The sequence below is a fragment of the Atractosteus spatula genome, chromosome 12 (genome assembly GCF_055471065.1).
Source record: "Atractosteus spatula isolate fAtrSpa1 chromosome 12, fAtrSpa1.hap1, whole genome shotgun sequence".
NCBI classification, from domain to species: domain Eukaryota; kingdom Metazoa; phylum Chordata; class Actinopteri; order Semionotiformes; family Lepisosteidae; genus Atractosteus; species Atractosteus spatula.
Genome location: NC_142717.1, coordinates 3,743,461 through 3,763,108, shown reverse-complemented (window position 1 = coordinate 3,763,108; position 19,648 = coordinate 3,743,461). Strand labels below are relative to the sequence as shown.

The 19,648-nt window shown below is 44.1% G+C and overlaps 1 protein-coding gene across 11 annotated transcripts; it reads right to left on the bottom strand.

Annotated features, from left to right (window-relative positions):
* Positions 1-551: 551 nt before the first annotated feature.
* Positions 552-17,218, bottom strand: nt5c3a (5'-nucleotidase, cytosolic IIIA). Of its 11 annotated transcripts, none has more exons than XM_088928768.1 (11): positions 16,979-17,192; positions 12,807-12,862; positions 9,951-10,182; positions 7,700-7,798; positions 7,324-7,393; positions 6,555-6,601; positions 6,374-6,459; positions 5,789-5,878; positions 3,639-3,801; positions 2,667-2,867; positions 552-1,486 (listed from the first exon to the last, which is right to left on the bottom strand). In XM_088928768.1, the coding sequence occupies exons 1-11, from the start codon at positions 17,114-17,116 to the stop codon at positions 1,385-1,387; spliced, it is 1,284 nt and encodes a 427-aa protein (XP_088784894.1). In that variant the 5' UTR covers positions 17,117-17,192; the 3' UTR covers positions 552-1,384. The 11 variants fall into 11 exon arrangements, with proteins under 11 accessions (XP_088784894.1, XP_088784896.1, XP_088784900.1 ...); XM_088928770.1 differs by having other exon boundaries at positions 10,074-10,182; XM_088928774.1 differs by lacking the exon at positions 12,807-12,862 and having other exon boundaries at positions 10,074-10,182; positions 16,979-17,202.
* Positions 17,219-19,648: the final 2,430 nt, after the last annotated feature.

Genomic DNA, 19,648 nt, shown 5'->3' with positions numbered 1-19,648 from the left:
CCAAAAGACAGAACCTCTGACCTTCTGAACCTCTGATTTCACAATTAATGTGTTTTGTCTCTGTAACGGGGGCTCCCAGTTTTCGCTGCAGCTGAGCTCTATTTAAATGAATCCTTGATTGCATTCCTGGTTTGAAGCTTCGCAAGTTGTTGTTTCTGCTCAGGGGTTGGAGATCATAAGTCACTTTGGGAACAACTGTAAAAAGGCAACCGCCTCCAAGAGGTTTAGGAACTAAAATTTAACAATTTAAAAGTTCATTACCTCTTAATAGAACTTTAAAGGCTTAATTAATTAAGTACTTATGTGGAACCCCAGAAACATGATTAATAACTCCTGTTCTACAAATCTGCACAGTTAGGACCTCCAGCAGCTAGCTCCACCGTATGGAAGACCTTTGGTTGCTGAAGAACATGCAAGTCAAGGAGATTTACAATAGATGTACACTATAAACAGGAACTATATTATGCCTTTAAATATATAAAACCATTTCCTGAAGGAGGATGTTTCTACCCCTTTTCCCCGTCAGCAATGACTCAAATCAAAACATAAACCATCTTTGTTCAACAAACTGCCTATTTAAATATACAAGCACACACAAATATGCATACAGATGAAGTCTTTTTAAAAGGGCAACGTGCATACGACATCGACGCTCAAAAGGCCCAGCTACCCATACGTCTCCAACTGAGGAAAAGTAACAAAACATTTCACATCGAGAAATGAAGAAAAAAAAAAAACAAACCCAAAACACTTCCACAAAAATTTAGAGGTAGTATAAATCTCCAATTCAAAATAGGCATATCGCCTACTTTTTTACAGAACAATACAAGAAAGCAGTAAAAATAAAAGATCTGAAGAAGCCTGGGTTCGGCATCATCCCATCTTCTTTTTTTCTTCGAGATTTTCTTCTTCTCTTGCTGTTTAGAAGTGTTTTCCCCATCTACTTTCTTTTGTAAGGTCCAAAATGACCTTCAAATTATATATGGCAAGTCCTTAAAACAATACTGTACCATTTTGTTTAGAAGCGGTAGTCAAGATGGTAAAATTAGACCGCTGTCAAATGAGACTTGCAAATTTTTTCAAGCCTGTAGGTCATGGTTTTGTTCATCTTGCATTGTTGCTTTAATGATTGCACACCTACTTACGAAAGTAAAAAAAAATACCTATGGAAGTATGAAAACTGCTGAAATTGTTCAGTCTCGGGTTTTTTACACTTGACAGCAGGGAGCACGGACAGTTTGGTACGGATGAAACAAAAAAAAGAAACTTGAGGTGTACGACTGTTCAGGTGAGAGGAAAACAATATTTCTTTATAAAGGTCGAGATAAAAAGTGCATCTTTAAAAGGTGCTCCAGTCCAGTGCTTCAGTCTGCAGTCATTTCGTCTAAAGTATCTTCTGGAGAACGGAATTGGGCACTTCCAGTGTTTCGTCCTTCGCTAAAACAATGTCGTAAGCGTCCATATATTTTTCCAAGCGCTCATCCACCTGCAAACAAAAGGTAAGTGTAGCATTTTAAAACGCCGTAGCTGAGAAATTTTATAATTATGTTATATATTTAGCACCGGTTTAACTTGAGGAGTTCCCATGCTCCAAAAAAAGATCATAAGGAGATTCTTTGACAAAAGGGACATTGTGCAGATTACAGCAAATCATTCTCATACAAACAAAGTACCAGCGATGAGCCACAATCACAGTACTAAAAAAGGATCATGCATATCACACTGCTCAAACGTGACTTAACGTCTGTATTGTGAACCCTACTCCAGCACTCCTACTCAAATCTAACCTCTGCTCTTTGTCCAATTGTTACTATCCTCCTCCTCCTGTCCCTACAGGCTTAAACACACACCTCACATCTGCTTAAAGGAATCTGGCCTGGATGCAGATGTACGGTACTTAGCAGCTTCAGCCCTCTCTCCAAATAGCCTTTACTCAGAGATTCTGGACTGGGCAATGGCAGCTCTTGCATTCAATGAGCTCTTTGACCCCCCCAGTCAGAATCCAGACAAAGAAATGGCCTTTTTTAAGATAATTTGTGATTGGCCGACCGCTTCTGACTTCATGTCCTGTTCTTTCTGGACTGTGAACCGTGACATCCTGTGGGACCACATGGAGAAATGACACAGGGATCACTGGGACTTCCTTTCCTTGCTTTGGCCCATTTCTGGCTCCCAGAAGCCAATTTGTAATTCTGCTCTGTTTAAAATCTGATGTTGTTCTGCACACTCAGGGTCTAGCACAGGGTCTGGCTCTGGGATCATTACTATTTACATATTGCCTCTATATAAGGTACTGAATAGTTTAGCTCAAGGTTATCTTTACTTTTACTGCACAAGTCTAATCCGCCTCTTAAACTGTGATCTGTGATCTCTTACTCTACAGAAGACCAGGCTGCACCCAAGCAGTGACAGATCTTATTCTTTCACAGCACACTGCCTGTGGAGCTCACTGCCCCACCAGGATAGACTGCGCGTGTCGACATTCTTAAAATGCACCTCAAGACTTCCGTTTTCCCCACAGCGCCTAATGTATAACGCAGTTTAGTTCCTGCTTTTTACTTCTTTACTGACTGGGATCATCTCCTGTGCTCTTCTTTTTCTCTTGCTCCGCCCTTTGAGCCTTTGGGAAAGTGCTAATGGATAAGAAGCATGATCAGCGCGGGCACCTTGTCGTTGAGAAAGCCAATCTTGAGAATGTTCTCGACGCTGGGCACTCCGTCAGCCATGTTGAGGTCTCCTAAGGAGTCTCCCAGGAGGAGGATGTTGCTGTTGTCCTTCAGCTGCTTGAAGTACTCTGTGTTCTTCAGCGCTCCCTCGTGCTTGTTGTACATGTGGATCAGCTCTCCTTTGAAACCTTTCAACACACCCTGCATGAAGGCAGCAAGCCCTTTTTAGACGCATTCCAGCACCAGTATGGTCAAACACACAATCAGATCCCATATGTAGCGTTTTGTACTTTTATTTTCCCCACAATACTGCTGTTCAACTGTTTTCTCTTATGAATCTAAACAGAATCAGAAATCAGACGTGAGAAAAATTGCTTTGGACTGGGGAAAATAATAAATGTTTCTCAGAGATTTGCCCTTTTCAACCGTCTTTTACCTTTTGTGTTTTTTTTCAACCTTCACATTAAGATGACACGTTAAACAGAAAGTATTGTACCTATCTACATGATCCAAGCACGGTACAATATCATGCTTGTGGTTCAATCAGATTTCCTCCTGCGTGTGTGTGGAGTCAGTTTAAAGAAACCGCTCCAGCTTCAAGACCAGTATAAAAAATACCCAGTCAGTTATTTTTGAGCGGAAGGTGAAATTGGAGTAAATCAGGTATGACACCCCCCCCCAAAAAAAAATCTCAATTTATCGGTGAAATTCTGTGGAAAGCATTTTATGTTCCTGTATGTACCATGTGGCATATCCTGTATTCAAACCAAAACCCAAATCAAATTATTTTTCTTTCCAATGAAATGTATTCAGTGTTCGCTATTCTAGTTATGAATGAATTATGAAGCAGTTATACTTTTAAGGTTTCCTGTTCGCCTTTATGTTGATAATAAAGAAAGCTGATCGGGCAGTATTAACAGGCCGGTACGTGGGCAGGAGACCAGTGACCTCTGCTCTCCTGCCTTGACTTACATTTTCGTCGAAGTCCATGAAGTTGGAGACGACGCGCACGTTGGGGCGGTAGACCCCCGCCTGGCGGATGATCTCCTCCAGGACGTCCCCCAGGCCCGCGGAGAAGATGAAGACGGGGACGCCGTGCTGGTGCAGCCTGTCAAAGAACTGCTCGAAGCCCTCCCTGCCAACCACACGGCACAGCCCGTCACGCAGCGGTCCGGCTGGGGGCGCGAGACCCTCCCGTCCCCCTGTGGTGCTGGAAAACCCCACACCCGCGGGCGAACAGCTCCGCTCCAAGGCCAAGAAATGCCAACCCGCCTTAACGTCGTGATTTTGTTAAAGGGTCCCTGTGGCCGGACGGGATAATCTAAGCGATCCGCATAACTGAACAAGACATGTGGGCGGAGCGGTGGCTCTGTGGCTCAGGATCTGCGGAAGGCTGCCGGTTCAAATCCCGCGGCTGGCAGAGGAATCCTACTCCGTTGGGCCCCTGAGCAAGGCCCTTAACCCCAGCTGCTCCAGGGGCGCCGTATAAATGGCCGACCCTGCGCTCTGACCCCAAGCTTCTCTCCCTGTCTGTGTGTCTCATGGAGAGCAAGCTGGGATATGCGAAAAGACAAATTCCTAATACAAGAAATTGTATATGGCCAATAAAGTGATCTTGGGTGTACCACCCAAGTGTTTTTTTATCATTTTAGTTGTATTTTATTGTCAAAGTCACAAAAAACGATGAGGCACAGACATGAGCGCATCTCGGGGAGGGGCAGGACTGAGTTGGTCAATGGGAACAGCGGCAAGTATTCAACTATGAGATGTCACTTCACTTGTGGTGCATTTAAGAACCACTAGAGTGATTATTAAAATTCTCTTGACAATCACAAGAACAGCCACAAATTGTTAGTAGCGTTTGCAGCCACACGTTTTCTATAAATCATAAATGGCTTTTCATTACAGATACTCTTGCACCTACAGATGCAAGAGCTCATCTGTTCTAAGACCTACTGACCTGTTATAAGACCTACTAACAAGGCAAAAAGATCAAGGAAAGACCTCTAGCAAGCATGCTGTAACATATCCCCATATCTAAAGACTGCTGTTCAGTTTACACTGTCTTGTGGGAAGATGTTATCTGACGTTGTACTTATGCCCTAAAGATACAGGGGACATTCCAAAGGTTTATCAACTGAGGAACACTGAATTAAGCAACTTCACCATTTAAAATATCAATGGAATCACCTCTCAAATCAATACTCATTTGTCCTTGAGACTTGCAATTCCCTGATAACACAATTCTGTCTGTTCTTTAAATCACTTGTCAATGGCAGACTTCAAAGTATCACGGTCTTAAAAACTGGATAACATAGACATCAGGACTCTGGAGCAAATAATAACCACTAAGGGTTTTATCTGGGCTGCAGGGAGGAAGATTCTACAGTTCAAACCCACAGTTGTGAATGAAAAAACACTGCCCTGGCCAAGTGACCTTGCATGTTTGTCTTGCATCCTGTTGCATCATTTCACAATCGTGCTGATATCCTCAGCTGTTTTTTTTTGTTGTTGTTGTTGACGGCCATCCACGGCCAAGTGAATTTTGGGATTGACACAATGTGGGTGAAAAGTGCTACGGTTTGCAAGAGCAAATATTGAGAACTGGGAATAATGCTATAATGCTTTGTAGATAATGATTTAATCTGGCAGGCCAGTTTCATATGGGACTACAGTTACAGCTCATCTGCACTAAAGGGCAACGATATATAGCCTATAATAGTTGTAAATATCCACATTAGGTGTTAGTTGTCTAATTAGTGGGTTATTTGCAATGGGTCTGGGAAGACAGATTCTTCCATGCATGTAATTAGGCTTTTGTTTGGGAAATAAAGAACATGAACTGCACTAGGTGGTTGGCGGACCTTTCAGAGCTAATCGTTTGTCTTCTGAACATTAGAAGGTTTGCAATAAATCCTGCTACACGTAACTTTGTTGGGTTTATGTGATATTTGGGGTTTTTGTACATGCAGACTCTTGGGTTAATCTAGCTCAGGGTAGGGTCTAATAGACCTCTACCAGAATGCTTTTTGGAATGACCCGTCATCACAGTCAGGTACAGTATTTCAGACCACAGCACAACTGCTTGATTTTGGAACAAAAAAAAAGAATGACATTCTTACCTTAGACAAACATCAGATTCCCTCACAATTTCTGGAATCTTGTCTTTCTGTAATCGTTGTTCAACTAGTAAACGGTGAGACTTGAAATACCTGCGAACAGACAAAAACAAAGTTGTGAGGTTGCCAAGAAGATTAAACTCTGGGATCAGAACAGACATTATGGCTTTAGAAAGTCTGGAGTCATTTTTGCAGTATGTAAGTGTTGTCTGTATACAGTAGGTGATGTCTGTGCTCGTATTTTGAGCTTGGGAGTCCAGTCCTGGTCCTGGAGGGTCAGGGTATCACTTGGCTTCTAGGTCTTTTTAAATCAACAGCACCTGAGTGCTGGAAGAGGTGTAATCGGGCTTTTATCTGGGATATAGAGGGCATACACAGTGCCAGTGTAAAAACTGAGGCGAAAAGCAAACCTGCAGATGCTGGCCCAGCAGGTCCAGGATTGGACACCCCTAATTCTTTTCAGTCTACATTCATGTATGAGGATACTTCCTACTGTAAATATGAGGGTACATGTCAGGATATTAAGGAGTCTGCAGATGTTTCCTTGAAATGTCTGTTTAATCCTGTGTACTCTTCAGAGCAACTCACCATTCAACCATGAAAGGGTACTTCTCTTCAATGGTGAGATGGGGGTCAATTTCGATCGGATAGTAAGTCTCTTTCAACTGAAGAAGCTGCAAGAAGCAAGCATTTAAGCAATGTTATTGAGAATGAGCATCACACTGACTTTATTTCATTAAATGTGTATACATTTTAAACTCCTAATTACCTTCCTTCTGCAATCTTCAGTGACCATTTTACAGTTATCGATGATATCTGCATGGAACAAAATCACACATTTCTTATTTTGACTCCATAGTTAATGAATAGATGAATAGATTAAACAGCATATATTCTGGCCTATGGGCCCACAATAAAATTTATTGAATTGATTTACCTATTAAATAAAACAGTTAAATCAAGAGAGCATGATATAATCTCTGTTTTGTCTGAATTAACATAATTGAGCAGCTCCTGGAGACTGGCAATTGGCAAATTCGTTTTTAATGCACAGAGTACAATATTAATCAACAATCATTTACTAATGGCTAAAACAAGGTAGCTGTGTTCTGGGTTTACTCTGCATGAAAGCATTTGAGTATTCATATCCAATAATATACTGACGTTTAAAAATAATTTATCCTTGTGGAGAACACAATTCACAGCTCTCAGTTCACCTGGAAACAATTCATCCCTACATAATTTGTAGATAATCAGCAAATGGATCCACTGCCTATTCATGATGGCAACTGTTCGTCCCTGTGCTAGGTTTTGACCATGAAAATCTCAAGTGAGGGGTTTCGGGTTTACAATGGTCACTCAGTCTTTTCACATGTTCTTTGACTTGTGACATTCCTGTCAGCTGAGCGAATCAGGAGCTGGAAAAGATCCTATCTGGACTCTTCCTGATGTCGAAATACTCACGATGGCAAAAGGTTAGGAGACTGGGAAACGATTTCTACGAGAATTAGTCATGGCAGCGGTATTCCTTTGCTTACTGTGACAAGTAGGGCATCTTTTGCCATTGCTGGAAAACCTGCTTAGCGTCATGTCAAAATCAGTGATGACCTGCAAAAAAGAAGAAAAAAACAAAAACAAAGAGGGATTTAAACACAAAAAAGATGCATAACGATCAGCAGGAGAGTTGATCTGTAAACCAAAATGTACATTCCTACAGTTGTGATTATTATTGTTATGTTTGTCTCTATCAATGTGTGAGAGAAGCGTTCAAAACTATTGCCCGGATTTCAAAACGCCTTGCGTGGGCATGATGTAAAAAGAGTTGCAGTGTTAGGAGGCAGCCACAAGATGGGGCTCATTCTCATTCGCCTCAAGACCTGGTAGCCATGGTGACCTTCCTGCCTGTTCCCCTACCTGAAGCTTGGCAGCTCCACCCTTGATTAGGCCACAGATGATCTCCTCCACCCTCTCCGGGTCCTTAATGTGGACAGTGTTCTTCTCAAACTCTGGCATCTATAAAAAAAACACACGAGCATGCCCCCGGATTTAACAGTCAAATAATTCAGAAATAAATTTCACTCCAAATACCAAGTTATAATAACAGGCTTTGGGTTGCTAAGTCTGTTGCCTTGGCTGATGTGGCCCAGATACAACAGATAAAAAAAACCAAACACCACCACCTATTTTACAAGCTGGGAGAGTTTTTAAAAGTCTTTATAAACCACTTGTTGGCAGCTTCTCTTCTGAGACTATGTTATTGTTGGCGAATTCAAAGTATCTGTGCTATGGCAGTGTTTACAGAGACTGTTTTCACAGTCTGAGTTAGAACATGCACAGTAAACATTGTACAAGTCCTGCAGTCACAATTCAAACAAGCCTGAAGAGGCTTTGCCCCTTAAACGTTTCCTAAACGCTGTTATGGATTTAGTGTGCACGTATACACGCCAGCTCATTTCCTTGGAGACCCTTACAGGCAGCTTATGAGACATGTGACAATATGGTGACATTTCAAATTGTCCAGCGTAATACATATTACTGTTTTTTTTTCTATTACTGTGCATGATATCACCTCTGTTTTGTCTTAATTAACATAATTAGGCAGCTCTTGAAGATCTTGGGAGACTGGCAATGGGCAAATTAGCCTTTAATGCACAATATTAGCACAATCAGCAAATGTCAACCAGCTTGGATTGTTGATTAATATTTAATTAAATGGATAATTTGATTTCTATATTTTTAAATCAAATTAAAGCAAAAAAAAAGGGGATTGTCGATCAAACTTGAGATTGGAAACTTTAAACTGAAATCATCTGACCCACATTCAGCCTGCTGAAGTATGTCGGGTTTCGAGAGCACAGCACCGAAGGCATGCCAGTGAGACTGTATCCAAAAGCATTCCTGAGTGCTCACACAAAATAAGGGACACAGCAGAAAAGAACTGTACGGGATGCCAAAGAACTTGGAAGACGGATATCCCCCTTTCCAGCCAAGCCCAAAAGTATGATGCAATGCACTAGGGGGGCCAAAAGTGTCATGTCCATCTCACACCATCATTTCTGAAGTACTAATTTGAACAACTATTATGCTGCAACTACACGCCCTGTACGACCACTGCAGCCTGGCCTGCGCGCTAGGATTACTCCAAACATGCCGATGAGTGAGCTGCTAGACGAACACGCAGCCGTGTTGTGGAGCGACTGTACTTCAGACAGGGAGGCTCTGTGCAGCGGCGCTGGGTCAGTTTGGACGGACTGTAAATGAATACCCCAAGGTTGCAGGCGCGGATTCTGCTGAATGGAAAATGGGAAAACCAGCTGCTGTTTTGGATTCCACTCAAAGAGTAAGATAGCAGACGAAAACAAACAAGCTACTATTATCCACTGGTCAACATCGGGCTATCAGAGAGCTGAGATTACTGTACTTCTTAGGTATGGAGTGGTAACATATAGGTTTTGCAATATTATATACTGTATGGCATTACTGAAGGCACAGTACCAAATTTGTGCAAAGCCCACTGACACTTTTTGTCAAGTTTTACAGATAATACCCGTCGTGAAATTCCTTTTATTCCTTATGTAGAAGCTGTAGCTGCTCTTAAACTCTGGGTATATGGTGGAATTCCAGTTGTAGTGTTGCCTAACAGGGTCAAAGTCCTTTACAATCAGTGGAGATAAATCCCACTAGTTACTACGGTTTTTTTCCTGTGCTTTAAGAATGAAGGTGAAAATAGTTTTCCTACAATTCCAATTCTGCAAATGAAACTTAAACGTAAGACAATACTTCAAATCCTATGATATGGTAAGATTCTGTGATTTAAGATCCAAATGAATCCTGCAGCTCATTTAAAGATATCTGAGAACTGGGAGTATTTGCTGCGCTCACTTCTTTTTCAAACCTTTGAGGAAAGACTTTCAACTCCTTCGAAGTCCAAGATAACTGGACTACATGGAATCACGATGGTCTTGAAGATTTGTTTAGCAAAATTAAGAGTAAACGCTCCATTTAAAGATAAAAAACGTTGTGTATCTTGCCACTAAAGAACCCACTATATGTGAAAAGCAGTGCACGGACGCACAGACTTCTTACTTGGCAGTTTTTGGCGGCTTGCAGCCGGGATGCTTTCGACACAATCTGTTTTGCACCAGTCAGAAAAAGAAAATCGAACCTTCGCCGTCTGCGAAAGCAGGCTACGCGTTTGGTCCAGGAGTGAAAGGGGTGGCGCCGGCAGTTTCCCGAGCTCTTCCGGGCAGACTCGGGGCTCACAGCGGGGAGTGGCGCTGGGGTGTACCTGCGTGCTGAGCTGGGGGCCGTCTTCACTCTTCGGGACTTCGCTCTGTGCTGCTCTGAGGGCTGAAGCGATGAGCAGTGTCAAGAGCCACAGCCGCCTCATAGACCGGCTACAAAATAAAACCCCAGTCTTAAACGCGTTGCCCGAGCGGAGCCGTGCGGAGCCCGAGGGGCAGGGAAAGGATGAGGGGAAATGGCTCTGGGACTCCTCTCTCAGCTGAAACACCCTGAATGCTGGTGTCCGTCTCTCAATACAGCTCACCTACAGTGCGGGTACAGCTTTGATCCCCCTATGTCTTAGAACAATGATTCCTCGCTCTAGTGCTTTGTGTCCTGAAGGATGCCCAAGTCCTCCGTGCTGTGTATAAGAGGAAACCCAGTTCCACCCTGCACTCAAGGGCTGCCGCCCACTGGACGATAAGCACCCAAAGCCCCACAAAACAGCAGACACAGGGGAGAAGGGAGAAATGACTTCACCCACTGAATTAAGTGGGAATTTTAGGGTGGCCAAATTGTGCGGACCCAGAATGCAATTTGGCCAAGGCACCTGGGCTAAAATCCCATCTCTTTCATACAGATCCTGTCACTTTCCTCCATTGATTATTGCGTCAAAAAGAAGACTCTCTAATCAGTTATCCAGCCGAGCAATTCTCACGGGGAATTTGCATTTTGGATTGTCAGATCAGTCCTGCTTCCATTGTTACCTTTGATAACAGACTATCAAGATTAAAGCTTCCTGACCATTTCTGACACACAGACTGCCTTGGAAAAGCAATTTAAACTCCATCAAAAAGCAAAAAGCACAACTAAAAAGGGTGTCACGGCACTTAATTTTCATCATGGTTAAATATATCACCTGCTAACCCTGTTGCTTCCACCCTAGAGGAAACTTGAGATCTGTCGTTTATGTAATTTCTCCAGAGGGCACAACAACAGGTCCTTTCAGTTATGCACTGGCAATAAGCATTTGATTTTTCAATTTCAATGATTTATTGAATTGGAAAGAGCTGACACAGCATACAGCTCTATAATAGAAAATATTTGGTACATTTCAATAATGAAATTGTCAAGTAGTTAGAAAAACCACACTTATCAAATACTTGATTACACTTAAAAATTAATATATTTTAACTGTGCAATCCTCATTTCATAAATTATACTCTTTAAATTCATACTGACTTTTTAAAAACAAACTAGAATTATTTGCACATTCACGGTGACTATTTTTACATTAGGTTTATGCACCAACTACGTGTACAAAACACAAAAAATATGCATTCTCTCCTTAGAAAAGCTTCACCACTGTAGCTGCACTCCGCATACACACATTCTTAACCAAACGCAGCTGAACAGCGTCAAAAGGCACCACAAGGAACAGCTATCAGCCTGTAGGCAAGCGAAGCAGGAAGCAGAATGGCATTAGATGACAGAGCAACGAGCACTCGTCTCACAAATAAACACAAGCAGGCTTACCACGGTCCTCTGTATGCACCAGCAGAGAGAAGAAATCCTTTGTCGGACCAATGCTTATATAGTGTGGAGCACGCTGGGGGCGTTGCCAAAAATAGGTCTGCTAATCTCCTTCTGCAAGATGAGAGCACTTTGACGCACACACTGAGCTACAGGGCGCTCTGTGCCAAAACAGCAAACAGAAATAGAAGGGCAGCCTTGAAACCTGTCTAAGGGGTGGGAGAGACAGCATAGCACGAAACGCATAAAGAAAAACTGCATTTGGGCACTTAAGGGCCGAATTTCGTAAGCTGGAAGACGTACCTGACTATACCCACGCCTGTGCCTGGGAAAGTAGAACATGCACCTTAGGCTCTGAGCCCACGTCAGGCTGTTAATCTGCAGGAAAATGTGCATGCCAACTAAAAACAGACAGAATGGGTATCATGTTTTTGTTTCTTAGGATACTTGTTAAATTTATCCAAGATTTTGAAAGTTGCCCACCTTTTTATTTGGGAAAGCATTATAAGGAATGGTCAAAACGGATTTAGAAAAGGTAGGTCTTGCTTAATTCACATTCGGTCAGCATTCACTGGATAAAACAACAGCAGTAACAGGGGCCAACACTAAATTGCAGTGTAATTGTCTATTTTCTGCTGTCTCTGGATTTTGCCGATGTTAGGCATTTAAGGGAACTCGTGTCTGGGACTGAGAGGTGGTTAATGAACTGAAAACAATACAGATAAGAGATGAATATCACCTGGGGTGATGTAATTAAAGGAATGCCTCAGGTATCAGGACCATTGTGCTTTTAAATTTATATCAGCTATCTAGATTCTGGTGTAGTTGGCACACTTGATTACACACGCCCCCAGATGTTACCACATTAGCAGGAGTAGCAAACACTATAGATGATGCAAATGAAATTTAAAAAATGCCAAGAAAAAATTCAAGCGTGCGCAAACAAAGTAGCTACCCAGGCCATTTTTGAAGCTTATTCCTTGCCTTCTTTCACAAAATACCGGGTTAAGACCCTTGAATCAATTAGACAGAGATGACCAAGTGTCATTTGTAATCTTTCTTATGCATCAATAAATACAATCAACGCAACAATAAGAATTGTTCACTGGATAACAATTACCTCAATTAAAGAACATAAAAATGTACTGTAAATGTGAACTATTTAAGGGCACTTTATTTCTGTAAGAAGAGAACAATTGATTGCTGTCACTGCAGCAGAAAGTGAGGACTACCCTTTTAAATTCTAGAAAATAATTACACTGACCTGAATAAACAAAGGGGCCTTCGGTTACACAAGGGGTATGCCTGGAAATGCGCTTCCTATCAGTAGAGATAAAAAAAATCCTTACCAAAGCACACTGCTTCACTGACTTCACTACTGCCAGAGACATGCAAACTGATTCCCCCTCACAGGGACAAGGTCACTCAAAAGAACTGGCATGGGCTTGTTCTGTTAAGCATCTTAATAAATTCAGAGAGCAATGCATTCTGATGCTTTCTAATATCCAGTTTTCTAATATTGGAGAACCAGGCGCTGAGAAAGGGCCTTTCACACACTCTGCTTGTCCTGCACATTGATTGGAGTGACCCAGACTCCTAAACACTGAAATAACAAAACACACAGAAGCACTAAAACTGGTAACATTTTACACAACCTGATCTCCAACCACTGTACGTAACTGTGGAGAAAACACTGTGAAGTTTTCTGCTACTGTCGAGACCTTTCCCAATGTGACCATGCTGTCTAACTTACCCTGTTCACACGACAATAAACGGCTGTTTCCTCTCTGATACCAGTAGTTCTCATAGTACTGCACATTTAGGACAGAGGTCATTCCCTTCACTTCTACAAGCAATTGCGTTTACCACACAGACAGGGATTACAAAAGGTACTGATAAATCAATGGGGTGTTCCAGCAGATAGGTGAAGGAGTTTGTACTGTGCACTGCTGAATGCAGCACAGAATGAAGGTCAGTTACCTCTGATTTCCAAGAATTATAACGCTGAGCCTTTCAATTGTACATAAGAGCAAGTTAGAAGGGTTACAAACGGAGGCGCATTTGGCTCGTATACTGCAGATCATTTGGCAGCTGCTAGTTAACTAATTCAAGGATCTCATCTCGCCATTTTTTTGCAGGCTTTGAAACGGGAAGATGGCTGAGTAGTTTACTCTAGACTCCTACAACCTTTGTCTATAAAAGTGATTTCCTGTTCTCCATTCAAATGCACCTCCTGCAATGTCCACTTCCCACTCTGTAGTCTCATCTTGACAGATCTCAGAAGCTAAGCAAAGCTGAGCCTGTTGAGTACTAGAAAGGCTGATCTCGAAGTAAGCTCACATTTCTACTCTAAAGGCTCCTGGTGGACCAACACTCTCCCTGGCATTCTGCCTTCTTGATCTGGAATTTCTAAAAACGTTCCGGTATGGTGACCAAGAACACTGTGCTGTAGGTGGTACCATCCTTCTGTGATAAAGCCAAGCATGAGGTTTATATGGAAGGACCAGTTTACGGCTGGTTCTGTACAAAGCGGATCCTGGTTCCCCAGGTACGGGTGACTACCCAGGCTCGAGGCTGACCAGTGGAGAACAGTGTGGCTTAGAAACACTGTTCCATGCGCAGGCGAAAGTGCCAGATTTAAAGACCTCCATCATTGCTACCATGAGGTATGACCTGTGGGCTTTAAGGCCGAAACCAGGACTACAGACTAGGACCATGTTGAAGGTATGCATAGAATTCCAGAGGTAAAAGTGCAATCCCTCCCTACAGTCAACAGTCTAGTTACAGTGTGCTGCAGGAATTCCAGGTTGGGGCACAGGCCATGTAACACGCTGACTGGCTCTGGACACAACTGGCCGAGTGCTCTCTGGGCTTCCAGCTGATCTTAAGGGCTGGGCGGCTCGATGGGTGGGTGGCGCTGCAGGACCATCTCAGCCCCTGCGCTACTGTGAGCCAGGATCCAAAGCCAATCAGCGATTGCAAACGGAGGGCAGGGGGGTCATAAGTGTCAAAAAAGAAATCGCCGCTAAAGTCAAAGGGCTGGCGATCCGAAGCCTTCGGCAGACTTGAAAACCGCTGCCCGGGGACGATCCCTGACCAACTGGACTGACCTCTAGAAAGCCAGGGACAGAAAAGGGGTCTCGGCAAAGGCTGGATTTGAGAAGACAACATCTTCGCTGCTGAGAAGCCTCCTGCACAAACTGCTGGTCTTGAGCTGGATTCTCAGAGATGCCTTATGCACGGCTGTGATAAAGGGGCTGGCCTGCATGTCAGTAAACAAAGCTAAAGGACTGGGCTGAGTTTTCAGCAGCTTCCCAACTCTATCTCTGTTCATGGGCTCCCACTTTCACCTCCTCACCCTGGCACGGCTCTCAGCAATGGGGCCGGTGGAAGCCAAGCGCACCGATAAGAACCAAGACAGAGACCCACCCAGGCTGCTATCACAGAACCCAGAGTTCTGCCAGGGCTGAGCAAATACGCCAAGGACACGAGAATACTCACCTTACCTGACCCCCAGAGTCTAAGCCATGACAGCTTTTTTAACGGTTACTAAGGGTAAAGAAAAGGTTTTCAGGGCAGTGACATTTGACAGGCATCAGGCTATAGATACAGAATCAGTGTGTTTAATTTGTGAGGATCGATAACACTATTCGCCAGACGATTTGTGTTGCGATCGATCATCAAGACCAATACTGCTGCTCCAGTCACAAGAACCTGTCATGAATGTCCTGCCAAGTGCCACAAACTGGTGTCACACGACGATGCAAAACAAATACGAAAACACCTCTAACGGGAATAAGTTCACAGGACCCAAAGCGTTTTACACGCATACTTCTCACATCTGAGCAGCACAGATGCTTCTCCTCTGCACTTCCTCTTTCTTTCTTTTTTTTAGTTTTCAGGAGACTGTTTCTCAGTGCGATGATGCAGATCGACATCCTAGGCAATCAGGGTCAAAGATCTAACTGGCCACAAACATGGAGAGGCTCCTCCATGAAATCTGTATATCTGAACTGACCTTCAGTACTACTCGTGACTGACATTGATGCATCTATCCCACTTGTACCACAGGTGGTAGACAGGGCTCAGCTGCGATTTCTGTCTTGAATGACCCCTGCTCTACACGGACGCACATTAATGTCTTGAGACATCGCGGGATTAAATCGACACTGGTGCTGCAGTAACAATGGGAAGAGTACAGCCAGGGCTCCAAACGACGTCAAGATAAATCCGTGCAGAGAGATCACCGTCAGGCTGCAACAAGTTTAAGTCCACAGTTAGTGATAATAGCCCTCTGAACCCCTGTGTTACTGGCACAATGTCACTCCATTCGAGCCCTCTCGTGCTTTCTCTGTACTGCAGAGGAGTCCCAGAGTCCAGTACTGCTTTATCCTCAGGGGGTCTCGGTCACTGAGCCTAAACTGACAGGCTCAGGGTGCCAGGAGGGTCTCCACCCTGGACACCTGCAGGCTCTGGTTTCCTCCCACAGTCCGAAGACACACTGGTGGGATGGGAAACGCTGGCCCTGGTGTGTGTCTGTGTTTGTGTCTGTGAGTGACTGCCTGTGTGCATGTGTGTCTGTGTGTGCGTGACTGTGAGTGTGTGATTGTGTGTCTGCTCTGCGATGGACTGGCGTCCTGTCCAGGGTGTACCCCTCCTTGTGCTGGTTGCTTGCCGTGACCCTGAATTGGTTGAAGCCATCAGAAAACAGATGGGATGTCCAGGCCTGACTCCAAGCTCATAAAGTGCCAGAAACATTCGTGATCCCGGAAAGGGAAGGTAAAGATCCAAGCTGTTGCACGATGGAATATCCGATTTTTTCTTCAAAAAAATATATATTTTTACTACTGAAAATCTGCAAACACAGACACATACGCACGCTCGATTTTGTGAATACAACATACAGGAAGAGAGCTTTATTTTTCAGATGTAAAATTCTGCTGTCTGTACCCCCCAGGTGGTCACTGTGCTGAATTGCAACGCTGCGATGTTACAGAAAAGCAGGAAGGATGCAGCCACGCAGAGGCCAATGAAGGTCAACGTGGACATTTAAAGCGACAAATGTCAATACGAACCTGCGAGGTTCACATCTCTGTGCTCCAGCAGGGAGACTTATTTAAAAATCTTATTCATTCGTCTTCATACAAAATGATCCCAGACCAAAATGACCAAATGGTGGCTCAATATGTATCCAAACCATAAAAGTATCCTACGGTTCACCTGCAGGGGCGTGTATAATTTTGCCTTCGCGGGTGTCCACAAAATAGACTCTCAAATACTTTAGCTGCTATTCTGCGTTGCCTCGCTTTTCAATTATTTTGGAATTGTATTATCATCATCATCATCATTATTATTATCTGCAGTAAAATCTCTGCGAGCTTTTCAAAACCCCGCGGCTCGGTTCAGTCACACGCATTGGCTCACACGGAAACTCACCATTTCAATGATCTTGGTTTTCCGACCCGCTTTCTTCTTCTTGGTGAAGATGTACTGGGCTAAGACCACGCCGCCGAACAGGGCACACACGCTGGCGCTGGCCACTGCCCCTGCTTTCACCACCGTGGTTTTGTCCATCTTTATTTCTGTGTTTATTCCCCCCTTGCTCGGCAGCAGCGCGCCGGCAGCACCTCCAGTGCGCAGATCGTCCTTCCCCAGCAGACAGCCCGCACACGTGACTCTGTTGTGGTTTATGCGACACAGCCACATTCAAGACGCTCTGTAGGGCTGCCGGTGCTGCTGTACTTCTTCATGGTCCTGCACCGTGGGCCGGACCGGACCGGACCGGACCAGTCCCGGGCAGTGTTCCCTCTAATGCTTACCGTCTCGTGTGCGCAAAAATTTCAAGTTGTGCCGTTTTTGTTTTCCCCCCAGTGACAAAAACTTGTGCGCCCTAGATTGAGCCGTGAGGTACGAGACGACGAGAGCAGAGATAGCGATGATCGAGCAGCAGTAATAACGCACACGGCCAAGCCGGGCCTCTCGCAGCCAGTCCTCTTGGGGGTCAATTTAGCATTTTCCAATTGACGACCGTGTCTGTTTTATTATTATAATAATACTTTTTTTGTGAATTTATTTTTTGTGTGTGTGTGTGTGCGCAGTTCAATTTCCTATGGGCGCTGACTTCATAACCCGCTGTGCGCTTAGAGGGGACATAGCTCCCGGGTCCTTGCCTTTGGAAGGGGATGCATTGTGAAAAAGCACGTCAGCCGCGGAGGACGCTTACAAACGCGCTGCACGATCTGGACGACGGCGAAGGCGGCGCCGGAAGACATCGCACCGTTGTCCAGGAGGTGCAGTTTACTCCAGTTCAAGCCGTTTAACAAGGAGGATCGGCCTGTGGGATGGCAGACGTCTACGAACTAGTTTAATGGGAAACGACTGGGCGAAACGCTAGATATTGACACCCTGCAGCTCACAGCTGGCAGCCCACTGGAGCTCAGCAGGTGTGAGCCTGGCCAGTACCTGGAGGGGAGACTCCTGGGAGAAGCTCAGGTTGCTGCTGGGAGAGGTGTTAGTGGGGCCAGCAGGAGGCGCTCACCCTGCGGTCCGTGTGGGTCCTACTGCCCCAGTATAATGATGGGGACATCACTATACTGGGCGCCGTCCTTCGGATGAGACGTAAAACCGAGGTCCTGACTCTCTGTGGTCAATAAAAAACCCCAGGGTGTTTCTTGAAAAGAGTAGGGGTGTAACCCCGGCGTCCTGGCCAAATTTCCCCCTGGCCTTTACCCATCATGACCTCCTCATGGTTAATAAGTATGCCTGGTCTTGGGTAATCGACTCAAAGGGAAGTACTATGTATGAAAATGTTACCAGATCTATAGATGTACGGTATATGTTACTGCAGATATAGTCTGTAGTTGGAAGAGCAGGGTGTGGCTGCACGTACTGAAGTGTACTCTGGACCCGAGTGCTGTAGGGGGCGTCATCCTTCAGAGGAGACATGAAACTGAGCTCATTAAAAGCCTCCCCTGGGCACTTTCGGAAAGAGGGTGTTAACAGCAGTGTCCCGGCGTCAGGCACCACCCTGCCTGAGCCGCTGGAACATCGTGGCTCTGTGTCACCCAGCCGGGGGCGGAGCACAGGGGCTCCCCCCCCCCGTGTGTGCAGCGCTTTACGATCCTTCACTCCGGCCCTCTGCTACCTGCACACTCCTCTGTTCCCAATCCAGCTCGGCAGCTTGTGGTTAAATGACTGAATCACTTGGGTGCCTCCTTGGAACCTGGAACGCCCTACAAGAAAATCCACTTGTGGACCACTGCTGTTTCTGTTTCTTGTTCAGAGTAATGTGTACCTGATCAATGTGTGTATCCTGAAATCTTCGTGCACCACTGTATAAACATATTCATCATTCCAGCAGGCAGAAGTCAAAATATTGCACTTAGATTCAGCCTTGTGAAGCAGTGAGCGGACGAGCAATACTACAGAGTGAATTGTTAATGTAAAATAATTATTCAAATTCTGGAGATTTTAAAATCTCCCAACAAAAAGAAATAAAAAGCACAAGCTGAAATGTAAATTTAAACTGAAATAATAGACAACACATATTTTGAACAAGAGGCTACATTCTGCAGATATGAAATTAAAAAATAAATGTCGGTCCTTGAATATCAAAATCATGATGAATTATCGGTACCATTTACTAATCGCTCCCTCGGGTGTTGACTACTCAGCCTTGAACAGCCGCAATGCGGTTGTGTCACATAAACCACAGCAATATTGTTGTGTTCTGACACTAAATTGCGTTTTAAAACGAACTGACTTAAAATGAAATTCTTGCAACATACAGATATTTTTATTAATTTTTAAAAGGTTAGTGTTAAATGTTTCATAGATATTTTATAATTGGAAACATCTTGTATTTATATTTATGTCATTTGTAATAAATTGGGTTTCCCCATAACATATTTGGTGAAATACTACCATCTAGTGGCGAGTTCTGTTTCATGCTACAGTACGACATTCACAACACAGTCTGTACTCGATTGCATACATTTTTAGTTTGAAATGTAAAATTCTGTCTGTTTGGAGCTCCATTATAGTTCACACATTTTTCACTTATCAGCGTTTTTCACAGTTTCAGGGAACCGCTTAAAAAATATGTCG

Excerpts from the sequence above, each read along its gene's own strand:
- nt5c3a (XM_088928768.1), bottom strand. The coding sequence starts at position 17,116 with ATGGACAAAACCACGGTGGTGAAAGCAGGGGCAGTGGCCAGCGCCAGC. Across the intron at positions 7,394-7,699 it reads GTGGAGCTGCCAAGCTTCAG|GTCATCACTGATTTTGACAT; the intron begins GTAGGGGAACAG and ends TCTTTTTTGCAG. Across the intron at positions 2,868-3,638 it reads TCATGGACTTCGACGAAAAT|GGTGTGTTGAAAGGTTTCAA; the intron begins GTAAGTCAAGGC and ends GCCTTCATGCAG.